We start from the raw sequence: 18,755 nt of genomic DNA on the forward strand, positions 1-18,755 counted from the left end.
CCGAACGAGAGCTGAATGGTGGGGGCATGGTTCGGCAGAGAGGCCACGCTGAGCTGGGGTGGCTAAACTTCCCCTGCCCCAAAGAACAGGCTTTGCTTGGGGGCAGCTTTTGTCGCACCCCGCCACAGAACTGGCGTCGGCTCAGAGTCACAGACATCAGCCAGCTACAGCAGAAGAAAACAGGGTAATGTCTCCCTTAAAGTCACTGCAGGACAATCAACACAAATGCAAATGAATGCATACACCACCTATATTACTTGGTTTTTACTTATAACCTCCATATTTTATTCATGAATTTTACAATTCCAAATATGATGAAACAGTTAGAGTACTTTATTACAAAGCTTATAAAATAATTAAATATTACACTTATATTTTTTGCTTTTTTTAAAACCATAATTCATATTTTGTGACACTACCATTTTCTTTCCTCAGTTGTCACTTATGGAATTGAGCAAAGAAATATAAAGGAAAAGCTATGCATTAATAAATTAATTATTTTACATCAAATAATAAAAAGGACACAATTATGAAAACAAAAAAAACCCTTGTAGCTTTCCTAGAAAAAAGGTTGTAAGTACACAATGTCCAATATCAAGACAGAGCAATGAGGGTTGAGATATGTTTCCAATCATCATTTCTTAAAGTATCATAGAATACATGTTTTTAATTTAAATTGTTGCAGAAGGAACTGCTAATTTTAAGTGACCACTGTCTGGCGTTAGTGCTGAGCTGGCTAATCTTACGCTGAAACGATACTTTAAAAAAACAGTAAAACTGAGCTACATTCATCAAAGAAAGTTGTGGGATTGGGTGAATTAGATAAATATGTCCCTCATAGGCACTGCCCAGAAAATTACAGCAGAACACAGCTCTGTCTCAGAACGGTTTGGCAAATAGGTTGGGTATTTTTTCAATGCAAAAACTTTAAATTGTGCCATTTGATATATAGTGTCACCGAACATCTCAATACTGAATGATTACAAAAATTACATTTCTTTTGTTTTCGGGTGGATTCAGAACTAAATAAAAAGTATTAGGAGAATGTATAAAAATATAATTGACTTTTATTTGGTTAGAGTAAATCATCCACTTATTTTTTTCTTTTTTTTTTTTTTTTCCATATAACCTGTATGAATAAATAACTATTTAGAGAAGTTTAGCATGAATTAATGGACTGTAATATTTTTGTTATTTCCTTTGGGTAATGAATGAATCAAAATTTGCAGAGAGATTTGAGATTAAAAGGAAGACATTCTTCAGTATCCTGGCATTCAATCAAAAACGTTCTGAAAAAACTACTTTAAAATATCAAGTTTAAATTTTAAAATTACATAGATAATGAGCTTAGAAAGTTGAAAACATAACCATTGAGCTCAATAAATTTGAGTTCCTTGAGTTAGTTGAAATATGAAGTTCTATTTTACTTGTAACACAGCAATATTAAAAGTCCAGATACTCTAACGCTGAATATTTCTAGGAATACATTTCAAGTTACTAGTCAGCCATCTCTGAGTTTCTACACAAAGCAGAAAATTAATTCTTCAAAACAATAAAAAAATTAGCATGATGCAGAACTTGCTTTTCCAGCAGCAAGTCTAATAGAGAAGCACCATATATCTTTGTAGTGCACTATTTACTTCTTGTGGTCACACGCGTGACGCTGCGTTCTCCAGACAGCAGCCGTTTGAATGTCCTTCTGTGGAAGTGGCAGTGAACAGCTTCCTTACCCTGGGATGATTGTATCGTAAAAAAATAGGAAAAGAAATGCTTTTGATAGTGCACTCTGTCATGCTGCCACGCTGTAACCTTCCTCCTCGAGCTCCCAAACTCTTTTGCTTTGCATTCTGGTAAACGAGCCAGAAAAGGCTCCCTTGCTTTAATTTCTTCCTCATAACATATGACAGTGCAAAATGACACTTTTAAAGAAAGAACTGCCCCTTGAGTCTCGGTGTTCAAGTGATCCATAGTACCCTGTACTTTAGTGAGGTCAGCAAATAAAAAAAAAAGAAACATTCCTTTTTCAACATATATCCAACAATTACTGTACCTCAGACATTCCCTTGGAAAAAGTGTCTCCTCCAGCAGTGGTTTTTGTGGCACCATGTCTTGCCTTAAACCAAAGTTAATTCCAACATAAATTGCAGAAGAGAATCCTGTCATTGAAGGGTTCAGATAACACGCTGCTATCAGTTCTTCTTCGTGCATGATTTACAACATTGCTTGCCATAAAATTTGTGGTTGCAGACACCATGCTGGGGTACCAGATGACACCAAGTGAAGAAATCCACACAAGAAGGATCATCTGAAGGACAGAAATCCAAGCAATATGGTAAGACTGAGTTTTTGCAAGTCTACAAGTCAGGCAAGAGTTCCGCACACTTGTATGCATTTGGTAATATTAAAAACACAATGAGTCGCTCAATTCAAAGAAGGGGAACAATGAACTAGCTTTCATCTCAAAAATACCAGTTTCTTTTATAATTTGTTAAGAGATGCTTAATTTGTTAAGAGATCAAATTTGTTAATTTGATAGAGATAGAGCTAATATAGCAGGAGGGTCAGAGGCTAAAGGAATTAAAAAACGTAGAGTACACTGAAGTTCAGCAAAACAGGAGGAAGTTCCACTGCAGAGGATAAAAAAAGTCACTTGTGTTTTCATCTCTGGTTACAGATGTTGTTCCAAATCCAGGTACCTGCACATATGAGCCTGCTCCATGCTTGTTGCCATCAACTTCACATGGAGTTTACCTGCACCTCAGAGTAGTGTCAGCTTTGAGTGTATGTGCATGTACGCACAAAACACACGGAAATCTGAATGCACGTGTGTGCTATGCTGTGTCTGCGTTCCAACACTTTCTAGAGGGACTGACTTCTCTCCATTTGACCTGGCAGGGAGCCTACGAAATCTCTCTTCTTGGACACTTTAGGTAGGTGGCATGAATCAGGCTTTTCGGACTTTGACTATGCCATGGGAAAAGAGACAGGTTGACAGTGTTTAGTTCTGAAAATCCCACCTTTTAATTACAAATACAAATAAACCATATTTTTCAATTAACATTTTATTTCACTTAAACTTATGCACAGATCATTTATACACAGAGCCCAGTTGCTTTACAAACATTTCATAGCTGCTCCTTTCTGCAGTTTTGTAGTAGATGCTTTATGTTTCTTTAAAAGAGCAGAGTGATGATTCGTATGGATGATTTATAAACAAATCCACCATGTCTGAGAGAGCAGTAAGACATTTAAATGAGGTTTAACAAAATTTATAGCTAAACCGAAATCTCCTGTGAGCATGGGAAAAGATTCCATTCAACTCTCAGAACTACTGTTTACATGGTCAATAAAAGGAATTTACAAGGAGACAGTGAAGAAAAATCTAGCCACTGTTGTCTGTGTTCTCAGATCAGCTAAGCTGAGTCACAGAAGATAAATGCTCCCTCACACAGCACAGACGACAGCTTCATATTCTGTGGACCAGGAGTCATCTCCATCTGTCCATAGGAATGTCTTTTGATTAGTCACCACTTTGATTTTTTTTAATTCCCTTTTATATGATGGCAAGGGTGATTTTGTACACCTTTATCACCCTCAAATGTATCTGAATGAATAAGAAAATAATTTAATAATAATATTTTGTTTTAAATGCCATTTTATTCCTTGGTTTTTAATAACATACGCCTGTCTGTAAATGCTAATGTTACCTAAAGAAAATACTGTCCTTGAACAAACAGCTGTCCAGGAACTATGAAGCTCAGTACTGAACCGCAGCCTTCCCACGCCACAGCACTGCCTTTCTGTTCTTAATTGAGTGTCAGCAGGGAGGCAACTGGGAGTTCAGCACCAGCTTTCACGTTGCTTCACCTACTGTCCACCAGACAGAATTTGGGGCTGGGAGCCCCCAAAGCAGACAACAGATGTAAAACACGCAGAGCACAAAGTGAGGGAAGTGGCTCTCTAAGTCAGGAAGAAGCTCTCCTGCCATGGAAGGGTACATTTTTTAAAATTATGAATTACTCTTTAAAAAAATGTATAAGCAGTGTGAAGGCAGTGTTAATAAATCTTCATTCCCCTTTTGAAGATCGGAGTGCAATGCTAACATTACAAAGGAATGGCGGAAAACTTTACTCTTGGGACCTAATCCAAAGACCATTGGAATGAACACAAAGAGTCCCACAAACTTCAATGGATGCGGATCAAGCCATCAGTTCCTTATTTCTATTTACTCAAGTATATATAATAGTGTTTAAATTTTCATTAATTTTAAGCAGTTGGATTTACTAGGAGTTATGGTGACCATAACTGCATTTAACAGAGGAATGGAAAGGACCCAGTTTGTCTAGGAAAGTGCGTAAACTCTCCCTGAAACACTAATTTCTTGACTCTGATCACTGAGCTGGAGCTGCATGTCTGATAATAGAGACTGATTTGCTTCAGTGTGATTCCAGCACAGCTGGCTCCCTCTCTTTTTGCTGGTTTAGACAGAAAGTTAGAGAGCAGTGAAGAGATAATTGATCTCTAGAGCCTGACGACCCAGTTATAATAAAGGGAAAAGGGCTCCTGCAGATGTGAGGAGAGAGAGAAACAGGCCAAAGCCAAAATTAATAACAGACATTACTCCAGACCTGAAATACAGCAGAGACAGGAAGGGGTGAAAGAAAAGTGCTTGCTATATCGTGACAGAAAAGGATGTAACACAGAAACTCCGAAGTACAGCAGAACTTTTTAGGAAGGTTAATTGAAAGTGTTAAGAACATTTACTTAGAAAACCAGCAGAACTATTTATTTATTCCTTTTAGGACCAGTTAATCTAGATGTCATTGTTTAGATTCAGGTCCCCTGATACAGCAGTTTGATACTCGGCCTGTCTTGAGTTGATGCACTAGAGTGGTCTGTTAAGATACCACTGGGTTTTACGGGGTTTCTGTGCACGGTGAACGCCAGGAATCGGTACACTTGAGGGGGGTGGTTGGCGAATCTCAGTTTACAAGCTGCAGGGCCAGAGCTTGACCTTTGCTCCCAAATCTGTTACCACCTTTTTCTTGCAATCCCGCCTAGGTTTTATAGAGGTTACTTTTAGCTCCTTGTTTTTAAATTGTAACAAGACAGTTAATGTACGGTAATGTGAAAGTTAATGTTTAAGGTGCTTTAGCATACCCAGACAAGTATCGTTACACGGGACAAACCTGGACCTCCGTGAGCTTTTTTCCTGCAGTTAAGGAGGAGTCACAAACTGTAACCAGCTAAGCAACCGTGGGATGGGGCTATGCACCGCTCTCTCTCTGTGGTGCTTCTGAGAGAATTCCCCTTCCATCATTCAGAGCAACACAAAACCTGTTGCTCCTCCTGCTTCTCTAGAATTGAAAAACACACTGAAGGGGTGGAAAGGGATACAGCAGACATACCAGTGGGGACAGAGCTTAATTTCATATTCCCTGACTGCATGTCATACCCTGCTCAGAAGCAGTGAGAAGTCCATTCTAGACAAAGCATTTTTGGACTCCCAGGATATGGGTGCAATCTGAGCCTTGGGTGGACTTCAAAAGACTCCAAATAAATAGCAAAATCTTACTGCTTAGTTCAAAAGTTGCTATTTTTAATCATAAAACGGTACCAGCCTAGGATGCTTCTATGTTTTCCAAAAAAATAGTATAAAGACGCAGCTCAGAACCAAATGGCATAACTTCTCAACATACCTTATTTTAACATATCCCTGTTTCTAAAATCTCCTGTGTCAGTTATATTCTCACGTCTGATTTAAGAGGGTTCACTTTGAAAAGAGAGATCCTGTAGTATCAGAGAGTAACTGTAAAGTCTGGGAAAAAATCATTTATGAAGGAACATGCCAAATACTAATCATCAGTGGGCATAACTGGAAAAGGTGATTTTTGCTGGATGTAGAGTTCTTAGTCACCAGCCCTGCTGCAGCATGTAGAGCTGAGATTTACCTCTGTTCACCGGGACTGGGCAGAAGTTAGTATTGCAAGCTCTGAGGACTGCTGGTTTCTGATGGGGCAAGCACCCAGAAGCTGGTCTTCCTTGGCGCAGGCACTGTACGCTCCGGGTTTGCACACCCCCTCCACATGTTACTGTACACTGTAGGGAAAAAAAAAGTAAAAGCCATCTTTCATTACAGAGACTCTCTGGGAGCCCATGAAAGCCAAGGAGTAACTTTAAAGGGCTTTGGATGAGACTTTCAAAGCAAGAGAGGTCAGGATCAGATGTGTTGCTGTTCAGCAACCCCCATCAGAACCAACTTTTCAAAGACACATGCAGCTGTTCTCCCTTCCGCAAGTTTGGTTATTTAAGGACTCGGCTGAAAATATGGTTCCTTACTTAGACATCGAGACAGAAACTACACATTTTAGAAAACCTGTTCCTGATTGTCTGCATTGATCTGTTGTGAACTCTGAGCCTCTGGGCCCAATCCTGCTGCCTGAACAGAGATAAAACTCCCATTGGAACCGTAATTATGGCAGTATCTGGGGAAAAACATTATGCGCTTGCAGGAAGATCTATGAAGTATTTTAAAATGAATAAGCCTTTTACTTGTATGTGTTTCATGAAAAGTTGTCTTTAAGATAAATGTGATCATTTTCATCTGATTACGATTGTCAGGCATACGTTGTTTCATGTAAATGTTATTAAATGAGTGTGTGTCTCATTGATATGTGACTCATAAAGCAGATAAGTTCCAGAAATACAGAAGCTTGTTTGCAAGAATGTAGGAACAAATACAGACTGATCCCGTAATTAATCACAGTATTTAGGGAATTCCAGGCGATCTGTGCAGATGCTCAAATACATTGTGCATATAGATACGTAATAGTTCAACCACAGTGCAGTTCAAATAAGACTGAGAAGAAAGCGTTGGAAAATGACCACGGAATGTAGTGCCTCTCGAGCATGAATAACATTTTTAGGTGACATTCTTCAGTTTCAGGACAAAGAAATAAGCTGCACCAAAGTACATGATGGATGTGGACCAGCTGCATCATGTTTCAGTGACTGAGTGGTGTGACCTTCTTTCGAGAATGGCTACGTGCAGGAGACACCTGCGGACTGTCAGTGCTGGGGATACCTCCTCCGTGCAATCAGACATTTGACTGCAGCACCGTGCAAGACTGGGGCTAGCTTTAATCTAGGGAGCTTGGACTCACACTGCCATAGTCACAGCGGCGTGCTCTGCAGCATTTTACACCTGCCAGGTGTTTGTGCCACTCCAGCTAGCATTCATTCCGGGGCCTGTCATCCTGCGGCTTTTCTTGGTTTGGTGCTCTCTAAGCCCAGCACGGCAGCCTCACCTTCTAATGACAGTGGATACACTGCCCAAGAGTCCGCCGTCACATTGCACTGGTTTTCTTTCATGCTGTGTAGTGAAGAGCACTAAGGGATGCTACTTGAGCTACTCTGTGGAGAAACTTGCTCCTTTTGTAAACTCCGTAAAAGCCAAGACACGAAATAGTGCTGGAGAAGGCGTGTTAGCTGGGACAGGGAGAGAGAGGTGAGAAAGTCTCCCATTCCTACCTGCTGCCAGGGTGAGGAGTACCAGCCAGACACCATGTTATACAATGTTTGTGATGGACAGGCTCTCTTGTTACAAGCTTCTTCCAGGTTAGTGTTTGGTTTCTTGATGTTTCTACATCTTCTCTGAGGAAAGGTGATCAATTTTCCATGGATGCTTTTCTCACCGCATTTTAGTTCTCGCTTTTGTACACCTGGGCCACAGGAGGCTGAGCACTGCAAAGGCGAAGTACACCTCTTAAATCTACAGAAACACATTCAGATAAAGGAGAATGTGCTGTGTGCAAGAGACCGCAAATTGTGCAAAACTACAGAAGCATTATATAATTAAAACCACAAAGACCATGTTCTATAATGTGGAAACTGAAATATGAATCCAAGTCAGTGACTAGGTCCTGATAAACAAAGACATCGGGGTACATCTAACTACACCTGGATGTAAAGAACTCTGTTTTTGTAGCAGCTTGCCTAGAACACCTGGTTTTCAAGTGCCAGCTCAGCTTGCTTTCCCCCACATGGTTTATGTGTGTCCCTGAGTCAACGTTTCCAAGAGCAGCGAGGGCAGGCAGTGAGCCATGCAACTGCACCACTTTACCTCACTCCAGGAAGAAATCACCCACTGGAGTCGGTCGTTTTTGGGGCAGCGTCCTAGCACGCAGGTCTGCTGGGATTCAGGTTTATGGTCTCTGCTGCACATACTTTCAGGCAAGATTTTATCCTTGGGAGAACCAGTACTTTTGCAGTAGACATCCCGTTTCTTAACACCTCTCCCACAAGTCTTGGAGCACTGTGATGGAAAGAAATATTCGTTTGAACTGGAGAAGATGAAAATTGGCATTATTTGTATTTTACAGCAGAGCATAGAAACCATGGCTAATATGCTGTGTAGCTGCCATTATAATAAACGTAAACTTGAAATTCTACTGGTAAGTAAATAACAGTAACATCTGTATGTCACTTCTAAAACATTGTTCTAAGTGCTTTCTTAATGTAAACTATGAACTCTTACAGCCCCCGTGTAGAACAGATAAGTAATATCTCTCTTCCGCAGATGAGGTAAGTTGGACTTATGAGCAAAAGGCTTTTCCCCCTGGACAGCAGAGTTAAAAGCTGGTCCTAAGCTCCCATCACAAAATCTCCCACTGCAAGATGCACTCGGCTATTTGTTATTTTGTCCTCACCTCGGCCTAGAGGGATGAGATAGAGGCAGAGAAAACTACCCAGGGAGTCTATACATAACTCCTTCACCAAATGAATCTCACTACAAAACAGAATTTGATACAGACAATGGTTAAGAAGTTTGACCAAAGATATTTTAATTGCCAAGATTACTGCTGAAGCCTAGGACAAGTCACCAGTGAATAAATACGCATTGCTGAACCGTGGTGCAGTTGAAAAGACATTCTGTGGTTTTCATTGCCTTAGCCCACAACAAAATGCATGAATGAGCCATTTCTGATGAAATGATGAAATAAACAGCCCTGAAATAATGCTGCCAGCTTTCTACCTTGTTGCATCCTCTTCCAATTGTTCTTTTTACTAATAATTAAGGGGCACATTCCAAGGCAGAATCCTGCACTATCATGATCTGTATTAAATCACAAATGTTTTTAAAAGTTTTCATGAAAGCAGAGTTGTAGTAAGGATGCAAAAGAAAGATCTGCATGCTGAAAACCTGTGGTTTAATCTTTCCTCCAAACAAACAAAAAACTCCTTTTATTTAAAATTACTCTGATTTGTGTAGAAAGGCTGGGTATTTTGCATTTTTTCCTCTTAACTCCTTTGAGCCTGTGATACCACAGCTTTCAGCTGAATCTTAAGATCTTCACTAACTTGTTCAATAAACCTGTTCATTACATTTCAAGAGGACTTGTGAACTTAATTTTCATAGACTTATTGGAAAAACCCAATTTGAACTGTACACCTCCTAAAGAGGAGGAAAATGGAATTTATTTTTACTTTTTTTTTTTTAATTATTATTTTAGAGGAAGGAAAGTTTGAAAACGTGAATGTGTTTGAAGACTTTGTTCTTTCTTTTTAAGTATATAATCATCATACCTGGTTTTTATAATCTCCTGCCACACTAAGGTTTCCTTCACACACACTGGAAGAAAAAGTTTCTTTTTGAGTGTTAAAACTCTGTTACAATGGACTATTGAGTAGTTACTTGTCTGTCATAGTACATTACAGGGCACTCCCCTGGAAAGGCAGTCTGTGCTTCTCAGCTGGGAATGCTTAGGTCAAGATGCTCCTGAACACCTCAAGAGTAACAGTACCAAGAAGTGTACACAGAAGTAATAGATTTTTCAGCACATTTAAATCTACCTTGAATCTCGCTAAATGATGATGGAAAAATAAAAATAATGTAGCTCCTTTTGATAGAAGTGTACTGCCAGCTATCTCTTGTATCCCAGATTTCCCAGTACTTCATTTATCCTTACAGAAACAGTTCATGCCAGCATCAGTAGTAGTGAAAGAAAGAGCAGAGGAGTTTTGTGTAAGCATGTGTGTGTTTTTTTAACTGGGGCTAGTTTAATGTCAGGCAGTTCACAGGTTTGTGAGGCAGGGTGTGTACACACAGGAATCTGCCCAGGGCCCGAATGCCCTGATGGCAACTGACTGCAGCAGTACTCTACTTGCAGTAGCACAGGTACCCTAACAAAGGCAAAAGTACAGAAGTGATTAGTGAATGTGTAACTCACAAATTTATCAACCCGCAATTCACATATGCGGGTGCATTAATATGCAACTCTAACCCCAAATACTTCTTCAATTGTTGACTGTCTGTCATCTCTGAGAAAAGTTAGTATTGCTGCAGGATGTAATCTCAGAGGTTAATGGCTTTGAAGAATTCATACAGCCTTAAGTTATGAAACCAGAAAAGTACTGATCTTCACAAAGTTTGCCCTATTCTTCTTTTAGAGCAGAGTATTTGGCAATATTTTCATTATGCCACCAGATGAAAATTTAAGTTTTTTTCCAAATTACCTGAGACCACGGGCCAGGGCTCCATTCAGGTGGGCAGTCCTGACTATTGCACATCTGCACCTGTGAGGGGGTGCTGACAGGACACAGGGAATGGGCCACCACCTCCTCTCTTTGGAAAGCCCTTTTCTGGACACACTGAATGAGACGACTTTGTTGCCCTCCTCCGCAAGATTTGCTGCATGCGCTCCATTCACCTGTTGACCAGCTTAAAGGAAAAAATGTATGTTAGAAACACAGGAGTCCAATTAGCTTTACAAAATCAATATGTGTGAGGCAGCTATCGCATATGAATTATTCAGGAATTCTGCATAGCCTACTCTCCTGATGTACTGGTATTTGTTCAAGCAATCCAAAAGCCGTAGTTACATTATCTATCTTCAAAGCATGGAACATTTTGCTAGGGATGAAATGTGAGTCATACAACTAGAAAAAACAGTATTACTTATTTACAGTTCTCATCTACCAGAACCAGCTTGCCTATGAATCCGACCTGGGATCTGGAATTCCACAGGGGCTGCGAGGGGTACTGTCACTGAGGCTGGTGGAGTATCTAGAAGATCTAAGATTCTGGCTAACAGATCACCATCCCTTTTTAATCATGTATATGCTTTTAACTAAAAAATGTCTCTTAAAAGAGAAAAAGAAAAATATTTTCTAAAGATAGGGTAGGTTGATCATTTTTGTCACTTCAGCTGTTGAAGAGATCTCCAAATAGACTAACAGACCCAAGGCCAAAGGAAGAAGCCAGATAGATGGAGAGAGTTCTATAAATCGGTAATACTCGATTATTGGAAAGCTTTGCCCTTTGTTGTTACATTTTTTCCTTTTTACATCTCTCTTGGAAAACAGGGCGGAGGAAGAAGATTCACCTAAGCTGACAGAAGGGAAAAGCTGGCATGACAGGGAAAGAATGAGCCCAATTTAGCTGAGCATGTACCTTCCAATGCATTTGTGTGTAGATTCACTCACACAGGGTGACAAACATTGGCGTGGTGCTGTCCAGTGGTATTTATATCAAACCTTACTGGCCTCTATTCACAAAAAGAACCTGCTTGCTAAAATGAGCACTTCTGTCATTAGTGTCTTGAGGATTAAAATGTCCTCAGACTAATACATTTGGCAGACAGATGATGTAGAATCTAAATAAAATGGGTAAAATTTAACGAGCAAAAGCTGTTGGGCAAATCTAGACTCCAGTCACAGGCACACTTCAGTTACACATGTCACTGAAGTTAGACAAAGTCTGAAGAATTATTCCAATTGCTTAAGATAAGTTCACTTTTGAAATGTCAACAGCTGCTCGGTATTTCTATTACTGAAGCACTGAGTGGGTCCCCAGCCTTTGTGGAACACTTTGCGAACATACAACCAAGTGTCTTTGTCCTCGAAGGCTTACATGAGACCATCAATAACAACTAGATAGGAAAACAGGAGTGACAAAAAAAAAGAAATTATGAATGACTAAATGCTTACTCAAGTTGAGAGCTCATATTCAAAGACCCAGCACTGAAATTCAATTGAAGATTTTAAAACAGCAGTTTTTCAAGTTTTTAATAATTTATGCCACAGAAAAGGTTCTCATCTCAAATCTGAATGCTTGGCCTATCCTACTTCCATGGTTTCTTACAGCAACCATCCTCTGACCACTGGGTTAAATACAGTTTTAATGGAAAGAAAGCTTTTTTTTTTTCTTTTCTGACTGTGTGAAAGATGAAGAGCATCCCATTTGTCTGTCTGTTCAAATCTGCCTGAAAACAAAGCTAATTTTAATTTGTAAAAAAATGTATAAAAAGCCTATTTTGGAAAAATCCCTTTGGGAATAGCAGAAATCCCCACTCTCAGTCTAGTAACTTCAGTAACTGCCAAAAGTAATGGGAAATATAAAAAGCACTTATTTAAGGACAAAGAAATATTAATGTGAAAAGTCAGTAGTTATGTAATTCCCAAACACATCTGAAGTTTCTTTTTTTGTCTGATTTATAAATGTTTGGACTATTGAAGTACAAACTTCTAGAAAAAAAGTTCGAGTTTTAATCCATTTTACAACTTTTAATTAGTTTTTCTTGATGTTTCTGACAACAGTGATTGGTAGAACAACCGAAAGTGTTCATTTTAAGAGTTCAGTCACCGTAACTGCCCAGAAAGCTCCCCTCTTCACAGAGGAGAGGGCAATAACCCCACTTTAATGTCCTCTAGTAAACTGCCATTTTCCAAGATTGTCTGGGCTGTGATCCAAGACTATCTTTCATTAGCTCAAATAACTAAATAATTATGACCAGATCTGGCAGCTCTGAAATCCAGCAACAACAGTGTGCTGTACTGATGCCTTTCTGTGTTCTTACTGTTGGGACAGTAGTTTGTTCCTACTCAGACTAATAAGTCTTTGTTCTTATGCAGTAATTGTTCCTCACTGAGCTTCATAATTCTGGAGCCTCTTTTATGTCACAAAACAGACATGCTTGTATCTTACCTATTATTCACCTCCTTCCCTTGCCTGTTATGCCTACTGTATTTGGTTTTGCTTTATTTGCTGGCTATTAAGCATTCTTTGTTTCCTCAATGGTATTTATTAATACTACATTTTTTGATGTTGGCAGTCTCAGTTTTACAGGAAATACTACATGCCATGACTTTCTGGGCAGATTCCTCAGCAGAGAGATTCTGGCATAGTTTCACTCAGCTGAATGGCAATCTGTTAATTTAAGACATGGTCCTACATGTAGATACTCCACACATTAATATATCCTAAGGATTTTAAAAATAATTAATTAGTGAGTTAAATTGGTTTTCCCTAGAGGTGGCTTGGGGCTTTTATGGTTTTTCTTTTTGTACTCTTTTTAGGGTTCAAGTCATTAGTTATGTTTTAAAGTAGTAACTCAGAACAATTTCAGCATGAAAACATTGCGCGGCCTGTCAGAATGGATATTCAGCATTTTCAGTGATAGGTATATCAGCGGATGTTCAAAATACCTTGGGATCTCTAGATTAATAGAAACAGAAGTTTTGTGTGTGGTCAGTCAAAACGAGTATGATTTTGGTGAAGCTTTATAGCATATAAATGCCACATCAAAATGAAGGTAGGCATAAACAGCTTAAAAACTCTCGGGAACATCATAGGCAATAAGATTCTGTGTACATGACACTGAATTCACTGGATAAAAATAGTTTTGGCAGAAGATAAGTTGCATATGAAAAGATTGCATTTGGCTACAAAGGTTAATGTGGCTAAACGCAATCTAAAGAAACTGCTGAAGCAGGAACACGGGCCTCTCATGCCACATGTTACCATTACTTAAACCTTATCTCTGTCGTTTTGTGGTCATAGTGTATAATTTGCCATTTGGATTTTGTGTACTCTGCTGTAATCTTTAAATTTTGCAGGAAATTCCAAACTATTATGGACTATTTTTCAGTATGTTCAACTTACTGCAAACTGTCGATTTTTAAATAAATACAAGGCCACAGTAGAACATACACATCTTTTTGCTTTGCCCCATCATCCTCTTCTGGACTGGGGGAGATGAGGAATGCTTCCTATTCATTAAATGTGTTGTTTGATGAAGTATGGGAGTGGGCTTAGCCAATTGCTTTTGCCACCCATGGCTTTTAGCAGCACAGACTAAAACCAGCAGATGACACCAGTCTAGACCTTTCCTCTGTTTCCTCTGCCTTCTGCTGCCTCTAATGCATCTTCAACAGACTTTATTTCCCGCTGAAACACTCTTAATTTTCTCAACATATCACTTTGGAAAATCTCCTGTTCTGGAAGTCAAAATGCCTTGTTCAACACAGTACAGCCTTTCTGATCTTTAGTATAAAATTAAAATAATGCTAAGGTTGCAAAGTCAGGAATCCAAAAGTGAAAAAAAAAAACAGCAGAAGAAAGATGGCCAATGTGTCCTTAAATCTATCCTTTTATGTTCTAACCCACATAATACTGTGGTTAATTATATGAGCACACAACATTTTTTTTCCAAAGGACCCCTACTACAGCTACTATAAATCAGTGTAACTCCCTTCTTTTTAAAGAAGCTCTATTGATTTAGACCAGCTGGATTCTAAATGCTTATCTGTATGTCAGTCTCTTCCTTTGTATCTCACCTTTCTTATGTCTTCTAGAAAATAAGGTTGTTCACATAGGCAATGTCTTCTTTTTATTTGGGGGGGGGGGGGGCACCAGGACGGCATTGCTGACGATTTATTTGGTTTAGATAGGCCTCTTCTTGGTATCATAATACTCTGTGGGACATGTTGTCCAAAAATCACTAATTACACTTCACAAGGTTCTTTCAACCTAATCTAATATGTGGAATCTGAGTCATGGGGCCACACTTCCACATGGGGAGTAGCACTTTACTCAGGAAATGGTCTTATTGATTCAAGGTGAGTAAAGGTGGCAGAACGGGCCTCTAAGTAACTTAGATTTACTCAGTGTCACATAGCTAACCCCAGCATGGTGACAGAGCTGCAAGTAATCCTCGGGAGGTCTTGCTTAGCAACATTAGAAATACCGCCTCTATTATTATCATTGGGCAGAAGCCTACACAACTAACATTTTTAAACAATCACTGTTTTACGTTACAGAATAAAAGTGGGTTCATCTAGCAGGCTACACAATTCTGTGTGCCTGTCAGGGAGGACTTCTTTCATGGCAAACTTGGTCATTAGGCACAGCAAAAAGGTACAAAAATAAAGAGAACTTACTACGCTGGGCAGGGATTAGTATTGCATAGTTTTGTTTCAGTTAAGGGCTTCGTCCTTGGGCCACAAAAGGAGGCATTAACTCGTGTACGATGATCTTCTAAACAAATTGCTTTTGCTGTAATGTGTCCTATGGAAGTATTAGGAAAAAATACAGTAAAATAAACATTTAGTCAAAATGTAAGAGAAAAAGTAGTAGGGAAGAATTTTAATTAAACAAGTCCAAGCTCATCCTTGGTACAATTCCACTGACTTGCACTAAATAAAATAGGATTTAATTTGGCAACATATTCGTAACATTAATTTCCTTCTCTGTAACACAGGTACTACTGAAGTCAGATGAAACATTTTAGTTACAAACAGCACATTTGCAGAATCTTCCCCCAGCAAAAAATAGTAATTCTTCAAATCCTAATTCCCTGCAGAAACTAGCATTGCTTGCTTAGAGCTCTCCTCATGCACTTGTAAACCCCAACAAAACATTTTGCAACTTTTTAGAGTGTATCTTTACAGACTTAATTCAGCAGGCTTCTGTACCTAAACTCTGTCTAGGGTCAACATCAGGACCGGTTACAGAGAAGACTACAAAGCCTTAAGAGATGAAGTGACTTTCTAGATTTATCTTTTAATTGAGATACATCATTCACCTCACACATGGTTCACTGGGCACAGCAAATCAAATCTGGAAACATGGTTGTTTCCATCATATTTATGTCCATGCTGCAATCTTCATTTGTTTTAAAGGGAAGCAAGAAAAATACAGGTGTCGTATGTTATGTCTGCAGTGCTCCTGGTGGGTCTCTCTTCCACAGTCTACTGAGATGGTGTGAAGTCTGACAACACACCAGCAAGATATTCCTGAACTCTACCTGGACTTTTTTGCTAATGCAGGAGCACAACATGGTATTTCCTTGGTCTCCCAGTCCTGTTCTTTGTTATTAAAGACAACTGCACCATATAGTCTTATTTATATGACCCAGTTCCAATTTAAAGGCCACTAAATTTTTAATTTTCAATTCTTTTGCAGGACTTCCCACATGCCAGTTTTCTGCTTTCATTACATCCCAGAATTACTTTCACTGACAGAACATCCAGGATTTAGAAAAAACAAATAGATGGTCAGCGCAAAGCGATACCTAGAGGAATATGGTCCTAAGAACTCCTTAGCTTATGCAGAATTTGAGACTCTGACCTGGCAGAACTCAAATATTTGTAGATAAACAGTGAGAAGATCAGGGTGCAACTGTCAGTAAAGGTCTTGATAATATTTTGGCCTTCGGTACAGGTAAGATAAAGTTTACTCATTATTTGGTATCTTTCTATGTTCCCAAGTTACAACAACATTGAAACACATATTTAGTTCCCATGTTACTTCAACAGCAAGATATTATATGCAGACTGACCTAAAGAAAATAAGAAAATAGACTGAGTTACCGTAAATGACATGAATTGAGACTGGCATGATTTTTTTTTTTTTACTGTACAGGAAGTATGAAGGTACTTGAGCTTTGTTATAAGTTGTCAGATAATAAAATAAGGACCAGGTGTTCAGTGTAACCCCCTGTATGTACTGATACACGTTTGCAAAATTAAAGGCAGCTGAAAAGTTTTAAATGCTTTTAAAAAATGAGAAAGAAGAGGATTGGCAACTGGAAAGTTACTTACCACCACCACAAGTAGCTGAACACTCAGACTGCACCATCACCCAGGAGTAGCTATGTTTTTTGACAGATGTCTTGTTTTCATTGTTGGTTTTGGAAAACGTATATTCCCAAGCGATCCCAGGATTTTTGCCTTGTAACAGAATCTGTAGATGGGTATTTGGGGTTTGTTTACAAAAAAAAAAAATGGGAGGGGATAAAGAGAAGGATTCTGTCATTCTGAAGGAAGATGAACTAAACATGATACACAAATAATATATTTATACACAGCATGTTTGTGAAAGAATTTTCAGGATATTTTTTGATAAACTAAAAACAATCAAAGTAATTCGTAAACAGCAAAGCATTTGCTTGGGCTAACACCTGCAGAAGACTATAGAAGCAGAATACATATAAATGCGTATATATATATACACACACACATATATATATGTATATATAAACACTAGATTGCAGAAATACATGGTTCAGCATAACACTCCTTTAAATCAGAAGGCATTTGACTGGATTGGTGAAGCAGAAATGGCTTTAGTAGCTGTGAAATATTTGGCAGTGCAGTGTTAGCCGCTGCCCCTGCCTCAGTGCTCTGCTCCTGAACAAACGGGCCCCTGCGGTCACTGGGAGCTCGCCGGCAGGTGCTGGCGTTTGCCTGTGACAGTGCAGTGGGTGATTAAGGATTTGGGGGTGGGAGACATTTCCGCTTCTTTAGTTAGCTGATCCTTCCACAATGCCTTCTGTGACTGAGGAAGCCTTTGCCCGTGAAGTAAGCAGGACTCAAATGCTTTACTGAAAGACTCTTGAGCAAAGCAGTAGTATAGCTGTGTGGGGACTGGGAATAGAAGTGGTCAGAGATGGCTTCCTCGGTTCTTGAGGCTGAGGGTGTAAAATAGATGTTGGTGTTTTTTGTTGTGAAAAAACTTTGTGCAGAGTGGTGATAAATTTGGTATGGAAGACCCTCAGGTGGTATTTTTCTCATTATGATTGAAGCTGATAAAGCTTCAGTACAAGAGAGGACTTGTTCTTGGGTGTCTACAAGGCAAAAAGGATTGGAAAAATCTTTTATTCATGATTTTAGCATAATGTGTTAGAAAATTTATAGAAAGTGTGATTACTGACTGTAATAACAATCTCTGTCATTTAACTCAGGGAGCCTAGCTCTCAGGGGTGTACTGTTTTCGTGGTGAATTATAGAGCAGTATTCATGTAGGCAACTTTCTAAAATTCACCGTATTCATTTCAAGTCTGAATTATAATCAGTGCAAGATGCATGAACATCTGACACATACCTAAATTTGGGGAGAAATTTCTATTTAACAACATTTATTTTAGAAAATTTTTGGCAGCAAAGTGCATTTTTATTCATACTTAATATAAAAAGCAAAAAAGTTTACAGTTACAGAGCTCTACAAAGTTAATTCTTCACCAATATGGATCTGGTCATAGTAACATAAAGAGCAGGTGCAGTTAACCTCAGTTCCTAAATACGCTTTTTGATAAGCACTAGCATTTCAAGTACAATTTCAGCCTATGTTAAAGATTAACATTCAAAATATTAATAAAATATCAGTTGAGTTCCCATGATGTCTAACCTGAGTGCTTAAGCAATCCATGTAGGTAGAATTGATCTCTGTATAGACTGGTTTCATGGAATAGCAACAAACTTGCATTTATGTTGTTTAAGACCAAGAAATAGAATAACATTTTGAAATGGAGCCAAAGGCTTTAAAGTATTCTGAAAATGTACCCTTTGGAAAACAGAAATTACCCGTGACAGTGAAAATTCAGACTAAATTTACATGACTTCCAGCTCAATAATGAGCACATGAAGGATCTGGACTGCATTCTGTTTACTTTTCTAGAAGAAAGAAAAATGGATGC

At 38.9% G+C, this 18,755-nt stretch overlaps 1 protein-coding gene across 3 annotated transcripts in view; it reads right to left on the reverse strand.

The window, feature by feature from the left end:
- Nucleotides 1–261: 261 nt before the first annotated feature.
- ADAMTS18 (ADAM metallopeptidase with thrombospondin type 1 motif 18) overlaps nucleotides 262–18,755 on the reverse strand; it is a 79,373-nt gene continuing 60,879 nt past the window's right edge. For all 3 annotated transcript variants that reach the window (XM_032990706.2, XM_032990707.2, XM_032990708.2), the window contains 7 exons: nucleotides 16,882–17,023; nucleotides 15,220–15,346; nucleotides 10,516–10,720; nucleotides 8,123–8,314; nucleotides 7,531–7,743; nucleotides 5,952–6,099; nucleotides 262–2,305 (listed from right to left, as the gene is read on the reverse strand). In XM_032990706.2, the coding sequence (XP_032846597.1) occupies nucleotides 2,190–2,305; nucleotides 5,952–6,099; nucleotides 7,531–7,743; nucleotides 8,123–8,314; nucleotides 10,516–10,720; nucleotides 15,220–15,346; nucleotides 16,882–17,023 (1,143 nt within the window). In that variant the 3' untranslated portion in view covers nucleotides 262–2,189. The remainder of the gene's footprint in view (nucleotides 2,306–5,951; nucleotides 6,100–7,530; nucleotides 7,744–8,122; nucleotides 8,315–10,515; nucleotides 10,721–15,219; nucleotides 15,347–16,881; nucleotides 17,024–18,755) is intronic.

The sequence above is a fragment of the Tyto alba genome, unplaced genomic scaffold (assembly GCF_018691265.1).
Source record: "Tyto alba isolate M040663 unplaced genomic scaffold, T.alba_DEE_v4.0 Super-Scaffold_26, whole genome shotgun sequence".
Lineage (NCBI taxonomy): Eukaryota > Metazoa > Chordata > Aves > Strigiformes > Tytonidae > Tyto > Tyto alba.